This window comes from Perca flavescens, chromosome 9, assembly GCF_004354835.1.
Source record: "Perca flavescens isolate YP-PL-M2 chromosome 9, PFLA_1.0, whole genome shotgun sequence".
NCBI classification, from domain to species: Eukaryota; Metazoa; Chordata; class Actinopteri; order Perciformes; family Percidae; genus Perca; species Perca flavescens.
Window position 1 is genome coordinate 214,692 of NC_041339.1, and position 19,509 is coordinate 234,200.

The 19,509-nt window shown below is 39.8% G+C and overlaps 1 protein-coding gene across 3 annotated transcripts in view; it reads left to right on the top strand.

The window, feature by feature from the left end:
• The window catches only part of kif1aa (kinesin family member 1Aa), a 40,510-nt gene that overhangs the window by 6,994 nt on the left and 14,007 nt on the right, over positions 1-19,509 (top strand). The window contains exons 3-26 of one of the 3 annotated variants that reach the window (XM_028587964.1): positions 3,677-3,750; positions 3,912-4,094; positions 4,200-4,265; positions 4,540-4,718; positions 5,180-5,291; positions 5,552-5,629; positions 6,080-6,145; positions 6,231-6,248; positions 6,347-6,425; positions 6,508-6,586; positions 6,812-6,954; positions 9,412-9,545; positions 10,585-10,664; positions 11,314-11,389; positions 12,024-12,103; positions 12,278-12,384; positions 12,492-12,572; positions 12,688-12,868; positions 13,174-13,246; positions 14,390-14,480; positions 15,037-15,185; positions 15,276-15,454; positions 15,695-15,832; positions 18,150-18,482. In XM_028587964.1, coding sequence (XP_028443765.1) covers positions 3,677-3,750; positions 3,912-4,094; positions 4,200-4,265; positions 4,540-4,718; positions 5,180-5,291; positions 5,552-5,629; positions 6,080-6,145; positions 6,231-6,248; positions 6,347-6,425; positions 6,508-6,586; positions 6,812-6,954; positions 9,412-9,545; positions 10,585-10,664; positions 11,314-11,389; positions 12,024-12,103; positions 12,278-12,384; positions 12,492-12,572; positions 12,688-12,868; positions 13,174-13,246; positions 14,390-14,480; positions 15,037-15,185; positions 15,276-15,454; positions 15,695-15,832; positions 18,150-18,482 — 2,779 coding nt within the window. The remainder of the gene's footprint in view (positions 1-3,676; positions 3,751-3,911; positions 4,095-4,199; positions 4,266-4,539; positions 4,719-5,179; positions 5,292-5,551; positions 5,630-6,079; positions 6,146-6,230; positions 6,249-6,346; positions 6,426-6,507; positions 6,587-6,811; positions 6,955-9,411; positions 9,546-10,584; positions 10,665-11,313; positions 11,390-12,023; positions 12,104-12,277; positions 12,385-12,491; positions 12,573-12,687; positions 12,869-13,173; positions 13,247-14,389; positions 14,481-15,036; positions 15,186-15,275; positions 15,455-15,694; positions 15,833-18,149; positions 18,483-19,509) is intronic. The other 2 variants (XM_028587962.1, XM_028587963.1) reach the window with 2 other exon arrangements.

A 19,509-nucleotide genomic window follows, 5' to 3' on the forward strand; every position in this document is an offset into this window, starting at 1 on the left:
AGATTCTAATTACATTACTTGCATTTTTTTTTTTTTTAAACATAGTTAATAAGCATTGTTTGCGGGTTCCTGAGATTTTAATTGCAAATCTCTGTTGAACTACACATATATGTATATATACAAAAAGTATATACACTAGTATACTAAACATTACACCTGCTGAAAATAAAGTGCGCACGTTTTTCAATTAGGGAGTCATAAAAATATATCTATTTTCACCACTAATTATTGGGAAATTAAAATCACCAACCACTGATATGACATCAAAACATACCCTACATTATCTTTCATAACAAGTAACATATAGATCCTAAAAATGTAAACTACCCCTTTGTAATAGGTGATGTAATGTACTTTTAAATGTAATATGCAGTATAACTATCGCTTCATAATAAGTACTGTACTTTTTTTGATGGATCATATTTCAGGCATCAAAATCAGATTTTAGAAAGTTGCCTCTTAAAAATAAAAACATTACCTATAGCAAGCTTATACTGTATATCATGTTTCCTACTCATTATTCCTCTCTTTCAAAGATGTGATTTGTGCGGTGTTAAAATAAGTGTAAATATCAGTGGCGTACACTTAAAGTCACTAGTAGAATACATATTGTGGAAACGTGCATACACTCCTGACCACCTCTAGTCTGTGAGCACACCGCCAGAAGAGAAATGACTTGTTGTTGGACCCCGTCTAATTAGTTGCAGTGACATGACTTCAAGACCTGGCGTCATCTTTAAAACTCAACAACTCGTAATTAAAAAGCGTTTCCATCATAAACAAAGAAGACAGGTAGTAAAGGGGAGTATGATAAGATAGGAGACATGCTCTGTGTGCTTAAAATGCTGGTAAAACTGGCCTCACACACGCAAGCTGTGACCACTGAGAACGTCACCCAGGCTTCTGAGTGCAGCCCTGCCCTATGTCTCACTATAACACTCGTATATTCTGCCAATCACTGTCACTCTAAAGTAATAACGTTAGCTGGGGGGAGTCTTGTATGAATCATACCACAATCAGAGATGAGAAAGCAATGAGAGGATGTACTGCGGAGGCTCTGCTTCTGGGTGATAGTTAGATCATTACAGATTATTCATTTGAAAGGTTTGGTAAATTAATCCATGTCTCCTTTTAAATTGGGTTTATTTGATGGCTTTCATATGTTATAGAATCCAGATTTTATAGAATGAGGTCAACTTTTCTTTTTTTACCAGGAAAAGCCAATCAATTTCTTTCCTCTTTCCACCACGTGGCAGCTTGAGACATTGTGGGGGGAGGAATGTTCTTAAATGTCTATTTTTTATCAATGACAGAAGGGATGTTACGTATCAGAAATGCAGTATAAAACAAAAGTAATAGTTTGATTCTTTTTACAATATATTGTAAGCAAGGTGTTTCACCTGCATCACAGAAACTGCATTTTCTTTGGAATGTGGTTAGTTATGACAGGTGCGGAGACTCTAAGTAGCGTTTTATTCTATTATAAATAATTAATGCACAGCCACAGCTTATTTCGGAATCTGTGAGAAGTCTTTGCAATGGCCAACAACAGCAGAATTCACTGAAACAGGTAATAAGGGTGAAGTCTACACAGTCACTCATACACACATGTGATGAGTGGAGGGATTAATGACCATTGCTTGATTAATGTTTGCTGTCCCTCCAATTATAAGTAGAATATCTAGTGATGTCATGATGTCTCTGATACATTATTGTAGTAGACCATTTATGGCAGGAGACACTGTAGGGGAAATGAGCAGTATGGAAAATATTTCGAGTTAATTAATCAAATTGATTTTTATAAGTGCAGATTTCTGATGAATATGAAATAGGGAACTGTGTGTAAACTGTAATGGGTCTATGTTCCTAGGTAACTGGTCACGTCATGCCCAGCAAACAAGGCCTCATCTTTTTGTCATGGTGAGGATGAATCGGCCTGAAACCAGAAACCCACGTCAGCCACACTGGCCTATATTTCATAGCTGGAAACAGTAGCAGTGTAGAAAGGAAATAACAGTGTGTACACTTACTTGAGAGTGTACTTAGCTCTGGGCATTTTCCTCTATTATCGACCGCATCTGCATTAGCAGGGAAAATGGTGTCTGGAGCTCCGGGAGCAGGGAGGAAGCATTTAAATAGTTGGTATCACCAGACCACACCAGATATATTGTTCTTGTGTTGTGTTACAATACTTGAGTTTGATAGATGCCTTTTGAAAAGACAAGAGTAATTTGCATTTCTGTATCTGATATTTTGCCTTTAAGTACACATTGTGTCTCTAAATTATGAGATGAGCTTGCAGTATACCCTAGCATCCCATTACACAAGCTTTATTTAACAGCAGTTTTCTACAGAACTCTCTCTTACTGCATGTTTTTTTTGAGAATAGTATTCTTTCAGATGGCTCAGTTGTCTGTTGTCAGATCAAATTTATTATTCCACATTTGGACAAGAAAATATGATATAATATACAATTAATATATCAAAAAGTTATATGTTTTCTTTAGGCATTGTTTTGACTTATTCATGATATTGCGCAACCTTTCTAGATGCATATACTGTACATATAAAGCTTATTAGCTGCAAACAAGCCTTATCAGCTACACTGAACACACCAAAAAGCAAAGACCTCTATAATACAATGTGATACCATAATAACTACCAGAGGAAGTGAACCAAAAAAAGATGGGTGTCATCATCATAAAGTGAATGAGTACCTACATTTTGTTTGTGAAAGGTCACAGAGCAGACATATCTAATGTCAAGTTAGGACAGATACTGTATCAGTAGGAAGTGATTTGATCAGAGTCATCATTGTCATGGGGATGGAAATCTACCAGACCATTAGTCGGGATTCTCTGTGATTAAAAACAAAATACAACACTGACCGTCATCAATCACTAAGAATAATTATTCTAATAATAATTTGAAGTAATTCATGTATAATGGGAAAAGGTATTTTCCTGTTTGATTAGAAAGATGGAAGTTTTAATTTGACTCATTTTGATTGGTGCTAAAAAACACCTCTGACTTTCACCACAGTCGGTGGAAACACACAGAGCTCAAATTATATCAGCGCTTTCCTGACAGTCTGGAATAAATTAATATTATAAGATTCACTAAAGTAGAATTTTGAGCCTGATGAAGTGCAGCTCAGGACTGATGGTTGTTTCCATCTGAGGCTGTTGAAAGATGAGCTGAGCCTGACAAGCTGTGTCTGAGCTGTTCTAAAATGGCCACTGTTAGATAGAGAAACCTGGTAGGTAACAACATGGCCTTTTAATCTGGCACCGGCCTCAGGCCAAACTGTACATTTGAAAGTAGGAAGTAAAAATTGTAAAATACCTCAACACAGCAGCTGCTGGTTCAGTTCCAACCTGAGGCCCTTTGCTGCATGTCATTCACCCTCTCTCTCTCTCTCTCTCTCTCTCTCTCTCTCCCCCCTTATGTCTAAAGCTGTCCTGTTAGAAATAAAGGCCTAAAAATGCTAATGCTTTGCTGTAGTGCAGAGGCCCAAACAAAACATCTGACTATTGGTACAGAAAGAGGAGGCGACTAAGGCCTTTCCAGTTCTATTAGCACAACATGACACCGACACAGCTCAGATACAGTTTCACGTGGGCGGCTCTCACCCTCCCTCTGACTCGTGTTCCTTGTCCTGTTCCCTGTCTTTCAGCCATCATCAACCCCAAGCAGGCCAAAGACAACAAGAGCTTCAACTTTGATTACTCCTACTGGTCCCACACCTCGGTAACTCTTTCCTCACCCTGACAGCGCAAATGTTGTACAGACACCCCAACAAAGACACACACACACACACACACACACACACACACATTTTTTCTTCACTTTGGATCGCTTTATGAGAAAGTTTAGGATTTCAGTGGCTGATTATTGATCGCTGTCCACAGCCAGAGGACATCAACTTTGCCTCTCAGCTGCAAGTGTACAAAGACATTGGAGAGGAAATGTTGCTGCACGCCTTCGAGGGATACAACGTCTGCATCTTTGCTTATGGTCAGACAGGCGCTGGCAAGTCCTATACCATGATGGGGAAACAAGATGTCAAGGATCAACAAGGAATCATTCCCCTGGTACAGACTTGTTATGATTACCTGACCAGTACTGTAATACATGAAAGGAAAAATGAGTTTGAATGTCTAATGTGGAAATAATGTTCTTATTGTTCTCCTTTACAGCTGTGTGAAGATCTTTTTACCAAGTTTAATGACAATGCAGACAACAGCATGTCCTATTCTGTGGAGGTAAGCATTGCATGCCCTGTGTCATTGGCTCCTCCATTTTAGTATATACATTTATTTGTCAGGGACCATGTACACAAATCATTAATCTCACAAAAAGAGAAGAAATGTATTGTACGAGTTTAGCCAAAAGCTTATTTCTATCTGCAGTCCTTAGGCATGTAGACACAAACACCAATACTACTAATACAATTAATGCAAATAGATGTCTGCGGTATGTGAACCTAAACCTGACACCTGTTATGAATTTTCAAGCTAATATTATGAATCTGAACAGGTAAGCTACATGGAAATCTACTGTGAACGTGTGCGGGATTTACTGAACCCCAAAAATAAAGGGAACCTGCGTGTCCGAGAACATCCTCTGATGGGACCTTATGTGGAGGACCTGTCCAAACTGGCTGTCACTGCCTACAATGACATCCAGGACCTGATGGACTCTGGCAACAAGGCCAGGTGATGGAGCTGTTTATTCATTTAGGCACTTCACTCTGTTGTTCCAGAGGATCTGGTGAAATATTACAGTCTATACCATTTTTGGTTCTTGTTGGAGAGTGTTTTGCATAGTCAAACTAATTGAAAGAAAACAATTCATGTCATGTACCAGGAGTTTAGATAAGGCATGAATCAAACATCACAAATACATTAAAGACATGTCTGATTAAGTGGAGGAGATTACAGTTATAGCTGTCCTGACACTCAAAAAATAAAGCTCTTTATGATGTATGCAAAGATTCAGCTCATTATTTATATCCTATTATGTTTCTTTATTATGTTTTTCGGACCTACAATAGAAATAACAGAACTAATAATTTGCTCGGTCATTTTAAAAGACCTTTCCTTCTTGTTAGACAAATGTGGAGCAAACAAACATCTTGCTGCACAAACTAATAAAAATATCTTCATTGTATCTGCAGGACGGTGGCTGCCACCAACATGAATGAGACAAGCAGTCGCTCGCATGCTGTCTTTAACATCATATTCACCCAGAAACGCTATGATGCTGAGACTGATAACACCTCTGAGAAGGTAGAGTTTTAGCCCATCCTGACTGAATGTATTTAACATTGAGCTGTTGCCTCTATGAGCTGATTGATGACAGTGATTAAAATCGTGTCGTAAATTGGAAATCAATGATTGCTTGAAGGTCATACTGTAACGATAAGGTAACATTGTGAAGATGTTTCTTTAATGAAGCATGTCTCTAGAATAAAGATGAGTAGCTCTAGCTTTTTTGTCGCCTAATGTGTTATTTATTGGCAGTCTAATTATTGGATGTTCTGTTGCAGGTCAGCAAAATAAGTTTGGTGGATTTGGCTGGCAGTGAGAGGGCAGATTCTACTGGAGCCAAAGGGACTCGGCTTAAGGTGAAATGTTTCCCTCAAAGTCATTTTGGATATTCAAACAGAAACACAGATCTAAAAACCCATTTTATTGACTAAATGGGAAACATTGTAAATGGACTGTTCTTATATAGCGCTTTTCTAGTCTGAATGACTACTCAAAGCGCTTTTACATGGTACAGGAACCATTCACCATCCACACACATTCATACACAAGGCTGCCGTACAAGTTGCCACCTGTTCATCAGATAATCATTCACACACATTTACACTCCGATGCACAGCATCGGGGGCAACTCAGGGTTCAGTGTCTTGCCCACGGACACTTCGACATGGGACTGCAGGACCAAGGATTGAACCACCAACCTTCCGATTGGCAGGCAACTGCTCTACCACTGAGTCACAGCCGCCTATGTTACTATGTGTGTTTATTTTCAATGTCAATATCATCCTCTGCTTTTTGCTCTATCACAGGAAGGAGCAAATATCAACAAATCTCTAACTACACTGGGGAAAGTCATCTCTGCTTTGGCAGAAGTGGTATGTATATCTGCAAACTGTACACTGTAAGATGAGGCAAGTGTTATGAAGAATAAATGTAATTTTACTTTCTACTTCAATTCAGGACTCTGGACCAAATAAGGTAATTTATTTAAATTATTTAGTGTTATTATTTTTTTATAGTATAGTAAAAACAATAAATATAATGATTTTATTTGTTTGTTTCAATTTGATACACAGAATAAAAAGAAGAAGAAGGTGGAAAGCTTCATCCCCTACAGAGATTCAGTTTTGACCTGGCTACTGAGAGAAAATCTGGGTATGAACATTATTTCTCTTGGTGATCCATTAGTTCTCCAAAAACTGAAACTAAAAAGCGTTTTTCGTCTTCATTGTATCAGGGGGGAATTCTCGTACTGCGATGGTAGCTGCCCTAAGTCCAGCTGACATCAACTACGATGAGACCCTCAGCACACTCAGGTAAATACCTTTTCTCCTCCCACATAACTGCTAAATGTGGCTTTGAGGGGCATTGATGCCAGTGAGACCAAAGTGTTGTGTAGTTCACCTCTGTGACATTTCCAACCTCCTTCGTGAGTTGCAGCTGCAATGCCAGGCTGCATAAACCTTTGGATGTGTGTCTGTATTTTTTTCTCCTCCCTCACCTGTATCACATGTTCAGTGATCTCTCCCTTATACCCACAGGTATGCAGACCGCGCCAAACAGATTCGCTGTAACGCAGTTATCAATGAGGATCCCAACAACCGATTGGTGCGAGAGCTGAAGGAGGAGGTGTCTCGTCTGAAAGACCTCCTCTTCGCCCAGGGCCTGGGTGACATCATTGAGAGTAAGGCATCATTTAGTGGGTTCATGTGACCATTAGGGCTATATCTAGATTTAATATCAAACTTTTGTAATGGTTTCAGATCCTCTAGTTAGCATGCACACTATTCTCAATGATACGCCGTCAGTCTCAGCTCAGCCCACACAGCTCACCTCACAAGCACTGCACTTTTATTCTCCCTGCACTCACAAAGACAGCACGTGCTGATGTGTGCACAGATAGAACATGAAGCAAATTAAGCTGCTGCCAGTGCAGAAAAGTCAATGTGAAAATGTGAATGAAGATGAACAGATTCTCTCCGATTTGGCAAAGTGCAGTTAAATTCCATGTTGTGGCCAAAAACAAAAACAGGCAGGTCCAGAATAGTGTGTGCAGGGTTTCAAGCATTTGCTTCTGGAGCTAGCATGTCAAGCAAGCTGGCATGAACATGTAATAGAAAAAGTCCTAGATACAACCTGGAGGTGTGAAGTTTAAAATAGCGGGCCTTTACCAGGCATGGAGTGTCTAATGAAATGATGCATTTGAGTTGCATGATGGAAAATGTAGGCTCTAGCTATTTTGTTCAAATAGCATAGCAGGTTAACATCCAGAAGTGAATGCACCCCCTTATGTGCTTCTTCATTGAAGGAAAGAGGTGTAAATTCTGGTCTATCTGTAAACAAAATAAAAAAATACATTCGAAGGCATCTTCAACTTTGCCACAAAAACTTTTTTTCAGCAAATAAGTGAATATTTAAAACTATAGTTTTACTGTTTCTTTTTCTCTTTCTCTATCACTCTTTATCTTCTCTTCTCCCAGCATATCGAGCAACTGGTGCTGACATAGAGGGTTTGAAATGTGTGTTTTCTGGCTCTTGCTTTTGCTCTTGTGGCAGCTTAGCATCACTGGTGCTTAATGTGACAGTAAATAGTAGCTTTTCTTTGATCTCTGCAGCACCACAGTATCATAAAGAATAGATTGAATTGCACTGAAATACAAGTAGATAATGTTAATGCAATGTAAACAGCATGCAGTCCAGGCCTGAGGGTGATTTTTAAGCTTTGTCATTTTGGCTCTAATCAGGTCTTATTGGGCTAAATGTGCCGTGCCATGGTGCTGTAGAGATCTGTGTATGGATTTGTAGTTGTGGCTTTGGTGGGACAGAGCTTGTTTATGAAGCAATAAAGCAGAGCAATACAATATGGGAGATTATGGACAAGAATCATCCCTGTCTGTGATTTCCCTGATGTGCAAACTGTAGCTTCCCATTCCCCTGGCAGGGTCTGTCTGACTCCATCGCCTCCTGTTGGCAGCCATAACAGTAAACATAAGATGATATAATCACTTACATAATATTGGATCTTTGAGGTAGTTATCTCATTATATGCCATAAATGTTTACTGTCTTTCTTTATTAACTGCACTGCAAAGGCAATATTACATGATCCATCTAGGAGGGCAACCAGATGGATGGGTGTGAAACACTCTCCCAAATTATTGCTCTTTGTTGTCATAGCAGCAGCTGCAGGGTTTATAGTCTTTATTTCGTAGAATCTATCGTTGGGAGTCGTCGTGCCACAACAATGGCAGGAAAAATCACTGTACAGAAAACAGGGAACATGATGTGAAATCAGGTTTTTTGTTAGACTATTTTGATAAATAGAAACACAAATACAATGCAAATTTGGATTTCAAAATAAATGTCCAATGAAGACTCAAGGTTATCCTAAAAAAGACTTACCACTGTGTCTGATTCTCTGCCAGAGAAATGGATTTCTGCTTTCTAATTTTAGAGAAGCACACTGAGCATTAGATACATCTTGCTGCTTTTAGATAATAATCTTAATTGGGAGTTCTGGCTTCCCGATGTTCTCTGCAGGAAATATGACCCTATTACAAATGAGTCATTATGTCTCTGCACAAAGGGCTGCCTAGCTGATATATTTAGTTTTACATACATGATGACTAAATTTAGGGAGGGAGTGAGCAATATAATCCCTATATCATCCTAGATTTAATATCTGATGAAGAAGATCAACAATCTAAATATATGGCTATTTTATGTTTTCTTGTTTTTGAATGTTCCTGCATATGACTCTCTGCTTAACTTTTTGTATAATAGCTGTATTGTTTTTGGTCATGGCTGGATGACCTCTGCATCTTTTAAGTTAAAGTCTTCTTCTCTGCGTGTGGCTTTCTGCTGTTGCTGCCCTCGCTTGTGTACTAGCAGTTCAAGTTTCTCTCTGTGAGTTAGATTTGTTTCAAGCCACATATCTTCTTTCCTTTTCTTTTCTATTCTCCCTTCTCTTCTCTTCCTTATCTGTTTGCATTTCTCAATTTCTTTATTCCCTATTATTGATTTCTCCAAACCCACTTCCTGTACACACCCGGCGCCCTCTCCCACAGCGACAGACCTATCCGATTGCAAGAACAATAACAATAAAGGCCAAGCTGTGAATCAAAGAGATGATCTCTCCACAGTGACCAATGCCATGACGGGGATGAGTCCCTCTCCGTCTCTCTCAGCCTTGTCCAGCCGTGCCGGATCCATCGCCAGTCTTCATGACCGCATCATGTTCAGCCCGGGCAGCGAAGAGGCCATCGAGAGGCTGAAGGTAAACACTGGATAATATGCTGCACACAGTTAAACTCTCAAACCCACACTCTGCACTGACACAGTGTTAATGTGATGCATGTACATATTGGATATCAGCTTATCAGCTGTATATTTATAGATCATATGCAGATACATCTTCACTGTCTTCACTAAGCACTTTACTCATAACCTTCTCAGTAGTTAAAGGTCCCATGGCATGAAAATCTCACTTTATGACTTTTTTAACATTAATATGCGTTCCCCCAGCCTGCCTATGGTCCCCCAGTGGCTAGAAATGGTGATAGGTGTAAACCGAGCCCTGGGTATCCTACTCTGTCTTTGAGAAAATGAAAGCTCAGATGGGCCGATCTGGAATCTTGCTCCTTATAGACCAATAAGGTCTATATAAAAGCATCCAAAGAGCACCATGTCATGGGACCTTTAAAGTTTAAGGCTGACAAATATCATGAAAAGACTGAAACTAACAATGTATTTGTCTGTTTATCAGTACTTTCTGACTTCCCCTGATGGCCCATTGTCAAAAATCATACATCTTTGAGTATTTGTGAGGCATTTTCTATCTGTATTAGAGAATGGATAGAGGGATGGCATTAAGTGAGGGGAGAGAAATGGGGGAATGATAAGCAACAAAGGTTTTCTAAAAGAGAAGAAACAATACAAATAGGAGTAAATTGTGCATTTGTGGACTATTTTTGGTCATGGACTTGGTGCTCTAGTGAGTATTTGTGGCAGCAGAACCATCCACTGTAGGTGGGATTGACTTCAAAATAAACTACAGTGCCCACGCTCATCCTAATACAGGTGCATGTCAACCACTGCAACAGTGTGGCTCATTGATGTTTTTTAACAACGGAGCTCTGTGACACAGAGGAATAAGATATGTCAGGCTTTAGCTAAACACACAATGTTTGTAAGTGGGATCAGTACGTTGTCTGTTTTGTTCTTTTCATGGTATTTGATGACAAAAATCAAAGTATAGAACAACATCACCAGACCTGTCCTTGACCTGACCTGACCACTGTATTTTGAAATGTCAGGAAACAGAGAAAATCATTGCTGAACTCAATGAGACTTGGGAAGAGAAACTTCGCCGAACAGAAGCCATTAGAATGGAAAGGTGAGATATACAATATTTCATTTTTATTTTATTAATTAAATCCTTTAGATTCAGTTTTTCTCTTAAATTAAATGTTCTCTTATTATTCTCCTGTATTCTGTATGTGTGTCTTATATTTTGCTGCTGTAACTCTGACATTTCTTAATTTGGGATCATTAAAGTCTATCTAATCTAATCTAAAAAGAGCTAAAACAAACAAATACATTGTGAAAAAGACACTAACTCATGACAACAGAGAGACAACAGGCTCATAGCAGAAAACGGTTTTAAAAACCCCACAAATAACATTAAAGAATGCTCTTGTAATGTTGAGGAAACAGGCTGTGGAGTTTTTGTTAAAGGTGACTTAATTTTATAATATAAGTCTAAAAAATGGTTCATCTTAAAATGACTCCTTTACTTGCACAGAGAAGGATGTGTAAAAACAGAACAGGTTTAAGGAATAGTATGCATACTTGTTTCCTCCTGACCTAAGCTTGTAACTACGTATGGAGTCATTAGCATATAGGAAACAATGGAGTTGGACAGATGAAAAAAGAACCACTTTGGATTTGTGCAGCATATAAACTATATTAATTAGTAAGGCATCTTGACATAAAGACAAAAAAATGCAGCCCCTTGGTATACTGAGTCTGACATTCATCCACAGAGAGGCCTTGCTGGCAGAAATGGGTGTAGCAATGCGAGAAGATGGTGGGACAGTTGGTGTGTTCTCTCCCAAAAAGGTAAGAACTTATAAAAAATATATCTGCAAAACTCCTCTGTGATCTAAAGTAATGCTTACATTTATTCACTGAAATGCTTGTTTATTAACCCCAAAGCCCTCCGATAGCCCTAGAAAGCCCCAGGCTGTGTTTATCGACACAGTCGGGCTGTTTTCCCCCAACGAGGTTCGTAGCTGTGAAGTGTTTAAAGCTGCCTCCTTCTCTGAGTGCTCCAAGTCTCACTTCAGCAGGAGAGGGGTTTTCTTTTTCATTAAGTGTTATCTGAAATCTACTTCATTACTCACTTCAAACACTCCCTCACTGCACTGAAGACAGAAATGGGTGTAAACATGGGGGGGGGGGAATTATGGTAGTGCCCCCATTTCAGTGATTTAAGGCTGTTTAACTGCAGCCCCAAAACAGCAGACTGAGACTCATGCTGTGAAGCTGTGGGGAGTGAATTTGACTGCATGGTTTTTAACTATTGCTGATTGTTTGATGGTTGTTACTGGGAGAGATTGCTTTTCAGCTCTTCTGATGTGTAATGTATGCATATGTTATATTGTAAATAACATATGGATAATGAACGATTTACTGTATGTGTATTACTAACCAAATGTCTACAGTTAGTAAATGATTCCTTGTTCTGCGTCAGACGCCTCATCTGGTGAATCTCAACGAGGACCCTCTGATGTCTGAGTGCCTGCTGTACTACATTAAAGACGGAATCACCAGGTTAGATACTGTCAGACATTTTACAATCTAATGGTAGATTAATATAAAAGGATGGAGGGATGTTCTGCCTTACCCTAAAGGTCAGATCCTTAATGCATGTTCAGTTAAAATATCAAATCATTCCCTTGTTATTTGTTTGCTCTGACATCATATAGTTACTTTTTCTTTTCTTAGGGTAGGTCGTGTAGACGCCAGCAGTCGTCAGGATATAGTCCTCAGTGGCCACTTCATCAAGGATGAGCACTGCACTTTTACCAGTTCTACTGGTCCAATGGGAGAAAGTGAGCGACCTTTATCTTGCTCCGCAGGCTTGTAGTTTTGTACGTCAGTGTTTAATATTGACAGACAGGAAGTAAAGCCTCCTAATTCCCTCTGTTTTCCTTAATAGCAGTTGTCCTTGAGCCGTGTGAAGGAGCTGAGACTTATGTTAACGGAAAGCTAGTAACAGAGCCCACTGTCTTAAAATCAGGTCAGTAAGCTCTCTTGCTCTGTACATTTCACCTTTCCTCATGCATGGTACCTAGTAGAAACATGTATGTCGTATACTCTATATGTATGCCTTTTGGCTTCTTATTCACTTAAAGGAAATCGCATCATTCTGGGCAAGAGCCATGTGTTCCGGTTCAACCACCCTGTGCAGGCCAGGGCTGAGAGGGAGCGGACCCCATGTGCAGAGACCCCTGCTGAGCCCGTGGACTGGGCCTTCGCCCAGAGGGAGCTGCTGGACAAACAGGGCATTGACATGAAACAGGAAATGGAACAGAGGTACCTTGGGGGAAATAGTGAGCCATTCAACTTGACTTTTTCAAGAAAGACTTTGTAGGTAGCACACCACCATATTAGACAGAAACAGCAGATAAGGAAGTTAGGAAGGAAAGAAGAGGCATACTACTGTTAACTGAAACCTTAATAACTGTCACATTATACGAGCCTGCAGCACTGTGCACAGTAAATGGCATGCTGCTTCAGAAACTCAGCGGCACTGGTGCTAAAACCAAAGTAGTGTTTCCTTTGAGGTGGTGCATCAGCTCTCTCAAACCTGCTTTGTTCACTTGTGTTTATGTCTTCAGGCTGCAGGAGTTGGAGGACCAGTATCGCAAAGAAAGAGAGGAAGCCAACAACCTTCTGGAGCAGCAAAGACTGGTACAGTAATGAGCAGCTTTGTGTGCTATTGACATTAATCTTTACTGTAAAGCTACTGGAAGCTAAATCCAAAATTGTGTTATTTTGAATATATACTGTATAGGTTTCTTTTCTTTGTTTTTGCATGTATATATTTAATATATTATATATGTACTGTGTTTAAGTAGTCAAAGTTATAAAAATCTTAAAATTGTAAAAGATAAAAATAAACTTGTTATCTCTCATACAACATCTTCGATGAAAATAAACCAGAGATTTTTCCATGTTTTACATACTAGGGATGTCACGATACCGAAAATCTAGTATTCCGTACCGATACCAGCAAAAGTACACAATACTCAATACTAAATCGCTAAATAGCGTCATGTCACTCTTCTTTCAGTGTTTTCTTTTAGTTTCAACTTTCTGTTATGGTGTGGAGTCGAGGGGGCAAGGAGATTTACAAAAAAAAAAGTCAGTCTTCTGGACGCCACAGCCCGTTGCTTTGAAGCCTGGCATCACAGTACCGTCTTCATGAGTTCATCCCGGACTCCCAGATAGCGAGCATGTTTAGTTACATCTGTTTCTCTTTGCCGTTTTTCAAAAAAACTGCGGGCTAGTTAAAGTTAACTGATGTTATAGAGGTCCGTTAAAACAAGCACTATCAGAGCACACGTTAGGTTGTGATAGACAACGGCAGAGAGAAATAGACTCACTTGCGGTTTGGGAGTTCCAGGTGAAGTGGTGAAAGCTGCCGCCGTAGATGTACGGTGAAGCCAGAAGCTGAATGCGGTCAAGCCGTACTGGGAGATGATGAGGGGCTATTCGCTGTTTTTCAGTGCTGGTCGGTGTTCTTCTTCAGCATTTAGCAGCAGTCTAGAATATTTTTAACGTAAGGCATATATACTGCCTCTGTCAGGTCTGGAAGGATTGCATCCCCCGGTACCTGGAAAAATTAGTACCGGCACATTTTCAGAATTTTGGTACCGAGTTGGTCCCGAAGTATCGGTTCTCGTAACATCCCTATTACATACAACACAATAGTAATTTAAATGACATTTGTTTCTCCATTTAAACAGTCATGTGAATCAACAGTTTACTCACTGACATCTGTTCCTAAATGACTTGTGTGTCAACATGGGTCTTTATCTATTAATTGTCTAGGATTATGAGAGCAAACTGGAGGCTCTCCAGAAGCAAGTGGACAGTTATTACCCAGAAGCCCCTGATGAAGAGGAAGAGCCAGAAGAGGAAGGTAGTTTAAATTATTGGACACATGCACATTATCTTTGTTGGTAGTCTCGCTTTGCCAGACCTTCCTCCACAGCAATGTGAAAGAGGGTCTGTCTAGTCCATACAGCAATCTGGGATGGGAGAAAAACGTGCTCTGGTTTATTGGCATTTCTTTAAACCAATCACAATCGTCTTGGGCGGTGCTAAGCGCCAGACAGAGCCACGGTACCTCTGCTAAATATTCTCAGGAAGGAACTTGTTTTGGTGGAACATGTGTACGTTCAAAAGTAGTTTATGTCGTGCAACAGAAAACTCAGATTGGACAGATAGTCTAGCTAGCTGTCTGGATTTACCCTGCAGAGATCTGAGGAGCAGTTAACCATAGTGCTCACAAATCCACCAGAGGTTAGAACACCAACGCAAAGGAAGAGGAAGGTAATGGACATCCTGCTGAAAAGAGGATTTTCCGGCGGCAACGGAGCAATCCTGGAAGTGGAACGTCGTGGATATAGACTATCTTTGTTTTCTAGTAAGCAAATCCTCACCAAATGATGATGTTTTATTCTTTTTGCCCACAGTGCAATGGACAGAGAGGGAAAGAGAGCTGGCTGTGTGGAGCTTCCGTAAGTGGCGGTGCTACCAGTTCACCTCCCTCCGTGACCTGTTATGGGGGAATGCCATCTTCCTTAAGGAGGCCAATGCTATTAGTGTGGAACTCAAGAAGAAGGTTCAAAATGTTGTCACTTAAACCTATATCCACGGATTGATGCTATAATATGGCTCTCTGACCACACCAATGCTTTCTGTGCCCCTGCAGGTCCAGTTCCAGTTTGTGCTGCTCACAGACACTCTGTACTCCCCCCTGCCTCCAGACCTGTTGCCCCCAGAGGCGACTAAAGACAGAGAGAAGCGACACTTCCCACGCACCATTGTGGCCGTGGAGGTGCAGGATCAGAAAAATGGAGCCACCCACTATTGGACATTACAAAAATTAAGGTACATGAATGTGCACCAAGTCTTTACACAACAATGTTTTTATGAATCTGAGATCAATATATTCATGATATACTGTCAGAATAATGAATGGTAGAAATAAGACATGTTTAAAATATCTTGTGAGGATACATTTCACAAAAAGTATTAATCAGTAGAGATGCAAGAACATAGGAACATTTCTCATTAGCTCTGGGCTGTGCCTCTCTTTAGTACAATGACTTAATGTACTGCTTCTTGCAGGCAGAGGCTCGATCTCATGAGAGAGATGTATGATCATGCTGCTGATGTGCCCAACAATACCACTGAAGATGGTGAAAATGTAATGACCGGAGGGGACCCCTTTTATGACCGCTTCCCTTGGTTCCGTCTGGTTGGCAGGTAAATGCTGAACACCATTGGCCCTATACAGTATATGGACAGGACAGGAAGGCATTCATACTGAACTCATAGAAAGGTCAACGAGAGTATGCAAACAGAAGCCCAGTGTTTGTCAGTCCATTCAGGATAATGGTAGGCTGTAGGCCGTAAATACCACATATTGTGCATGTGGTCAACTGATGGACCATAATGACTGAGGTAACCCAGTGTGAATATATTTCTCCTGAACATGGGCTTGCAGCTTTAACACAAAAGATGGATTTGACAACCAATTGAAAAGATTGGTACATGGCAGCTGATGCCATCTTTTTTTAGGAATAAACATGGAACATTTGAGATTGATATTTCTTCAGTCCACCTACTCAACGCCTGCTGTTTCTTTCTATCCCACTTTGGCACACAGCCGCCCAAATCTCTTTGCCAAGCTCTCTCTCTTTTTCTCTTGTTAATGGGTCCTACACACAGTCACATGGCCCTGTTACATAATATTCAGCATCAAGCCTTGACATTTCAATGTCATTTAGCTCTTGCAAGACGAGCAAAGATGATTGAACAGTAATCTAAAAAATGTCCTGTTGAAATATGTTGTTTGTGACCTCATTTAGATTTTCTGTTTCTATTCAATAAGTGAGTAATACTGGCTTGTGTGGCCAAAAGCACCGCATCTAATGAAATGTAGTTCCCCAGACAAGTTATATATCAGCAGTCAACGGACATTTGATGTAGCAGACACCAACAGCTTTTAAGCTTACAAGTAGAGACATAGCTTTAGTACACTCGTGATGGAGGGCTCCTGATTTTACTATAGACTAAGCACAAGTAGTTGCTGCTGTTGATAATCTACAGGTCACTCACAAATGACAAAATGTCCACCAAGAGTTGTTGTTATACTGTATTTAAATGCTATTTATATTAATTAAGTCTTTTATAAGTCAGTTTTTAACTCCTAGCCTAGTTATATTGGATAGTTTAAAGTAAATATTTACAATCTAATTCATCTTCATTAATCCCCAGGGGGGAACGTCACATGTTTCAGCAGCACAGATACAAGAAAATAGATACAGAACTATTTTGAATTAAATAAATACGAAAAGAATGCTAAAATAAAATCTTTAAATTTAAAAACTTGCACACAATACCTTTCATATACAATATTTGTGCAAAAGAAATCCAGTTGTCAACTCCGGAGGCCATGATGTGTGTATTATGTATAATATAATAAAAACACCATACATTAAAATATCTTACAGTATATAGTGTTATATATGATATATATTTAGTATACCTACAGCAGATACACCAGCAGGATAAATGAAAAAACATGTAAATGAATACAACAACACCCCACCACCTAGTAACATGGTGATCTCTAAGGGGTTTAAAGGGTTAGGGTTAGACATATATATATATATATATATATATATATATATATATATATATATATATATATATATATGTGTGTGTGTGTGTGTGTGTGTGTATAACAGTGTAAATGTGCTGTCCCCTCAAAATAACTCAATATACAGCCATTAATGCCACTACACCCCTATGTTAAATTCCCATAGAGGCAGGCAGATTTTTATTTTTAAAGGCGAGTTATTTCATGGATCCAGGATACTATGCATCCTGATAAAGTTCCCTTGGTCTTTTGAATTAAAATAGCCCCACATTATCACATACCCTTCACCATATCTAGAGAATGGCATGGTTTTATGTCAGTTAACCCAGTTATAGCTAGTTTGATTTGCATTGAGAGATGATGTTATGGAAAGTACCCCAATGACAATCTCTAGGTATATGGTGAAGGGTATGTGATGATGGGGGGGGTATGGTGTAGGGTATGTGATGATGGGGGGGCTGTATGTTGAGTTATTTTGAGGGGACTGCACATTTACACTGTTATATAAGCTGTAAACTTAATACTTTATATTGTAGCAAAGTGGCATTTCTTCAGTGTTGTCCCATTAAAAGATATAATGAAATATTTACTAAAATGTGAGGAGTGTACTCACTTTTGTGAGATACTGTGTCTAATCTTTTTTTCTACAGGATGTCAATCATCATCTACATGGTCTGGCACACTTATTGTATATGCACTTGCAGCAAAGGCGGTTAAATACTTCTAACAACCTTTGTAGCTTGTCTTGCACTCTTCCCTCTGTTCTCTGTGTCTCCGCTGAACATACTAAAGCACACAGTGTAAGCAGATTTTGGCATAAAGCGAGGATGGTTTTCTCCTGTGATCCAGTCCATACGGTGCTCTACCCCCCTCTTGTTTAAACAAGTGTGTGCTTTCTATCTAAATGTTCTAACCTAGTTCCCATGTCTCTGGCTGCACCAGAAACCCCCTTTTCAACACATGCATGAGCGAGCGCATGAGTGACCCTACCCCATCCCCGACCCTCTCCAACTCTGAAATTACGGAGCTGGCTGACCCACAGCAGGAGGGTCGAGGGGAGGAGGATGAGTTGGAGGAGTTGGAGGACCTGGACGATGATATCTTTTTGGATGACCCGTGCTCGGAGCTCGGGGGAGAGGATGATGATGATGATGATGATGATGATGATGATGAGGGAGAGCTCTGCCGTGGCTCCGGCGAAGGCCAGGATCCCTTTTACGACCGCTCACCATTATTCAGTGTAGTGGGAAGGTTGGTGAGGTTTCAGGAGCATGCTGGTGGAGGAAACTAGCTCTTTCACAATGAGACACAGGGTCTGTTTCCCTTGATAGACATCAGCACTGATGAAAGGACATTTTTGAAAAGTCAGTACAGTTTGAAATATAACTCAAAGTTTTTGCAAACTGAGTGCCAGAGTGTCTTTTTGGTTTACAAACAGACATTTTCCATTGCACTGTCCCGTTGGGACAGGGAAACTAGTTTTTAATAATAACATGTAGTCGGGGCATTTCAGTTGGATCGCTTCAGTGGAGATTTGAAAAACAATGTTGGAATTTAATTCATTTCATCTTCTTAAACACTTCCTGCTTGCTTAGAAAACCTAGTCAAACTAGCCACTTGAGTTTCTATTCCCTGTCTCAGTTGTCACAGCACTGTGTCTCATGTTTGAGACTCAAATGTTCTCAAATGTCAAACCACTACACAGATTTCTTTTTCATGAACATGATACTGAGTGGACACCAAGTAGACATTTCTGGGCTTCAAGGTTTATCCTTTGCTTTCTATCTTTAACCTTATCAAATTTGACTGTTTTCTTTTCAGACCTTTAATTTTTTTGCTAACTGTTTTTTTTCCCCACTAACATAAGCTAAATGCTTATCCTGCATATTACAATTCTACTTCTAAACAAGTCTTTTAAATCAGCCCAGAGTGGATCCATTCGTACAACTTGTTTCCATGCAAATTCAAGCAAAGTTGATGCTCAACGGCTGCTTGAGGTGTGTGTCTCACTTATGTTTGGCTTAAAGCAAACTAGGGGCTTTTACAGAAGACCATTCACTAGCCAAAGCACTGACATGTCTCATGGAGTATATTCAGGTCTGATTTGCATAACATAACCCACAGCGAAATGTTCTCACTATGCTGTGAATAAGCTGAATAACCTGAATAAGTAGGAAAGAGTCTAGGAATGATTCATATGGAATAGCATAGTGGTGTTCAAAGAAGACTCAAAATCTCAAGATGAAAGAGCTGGTTTCTACTGCAGCTGTCTCTTTTA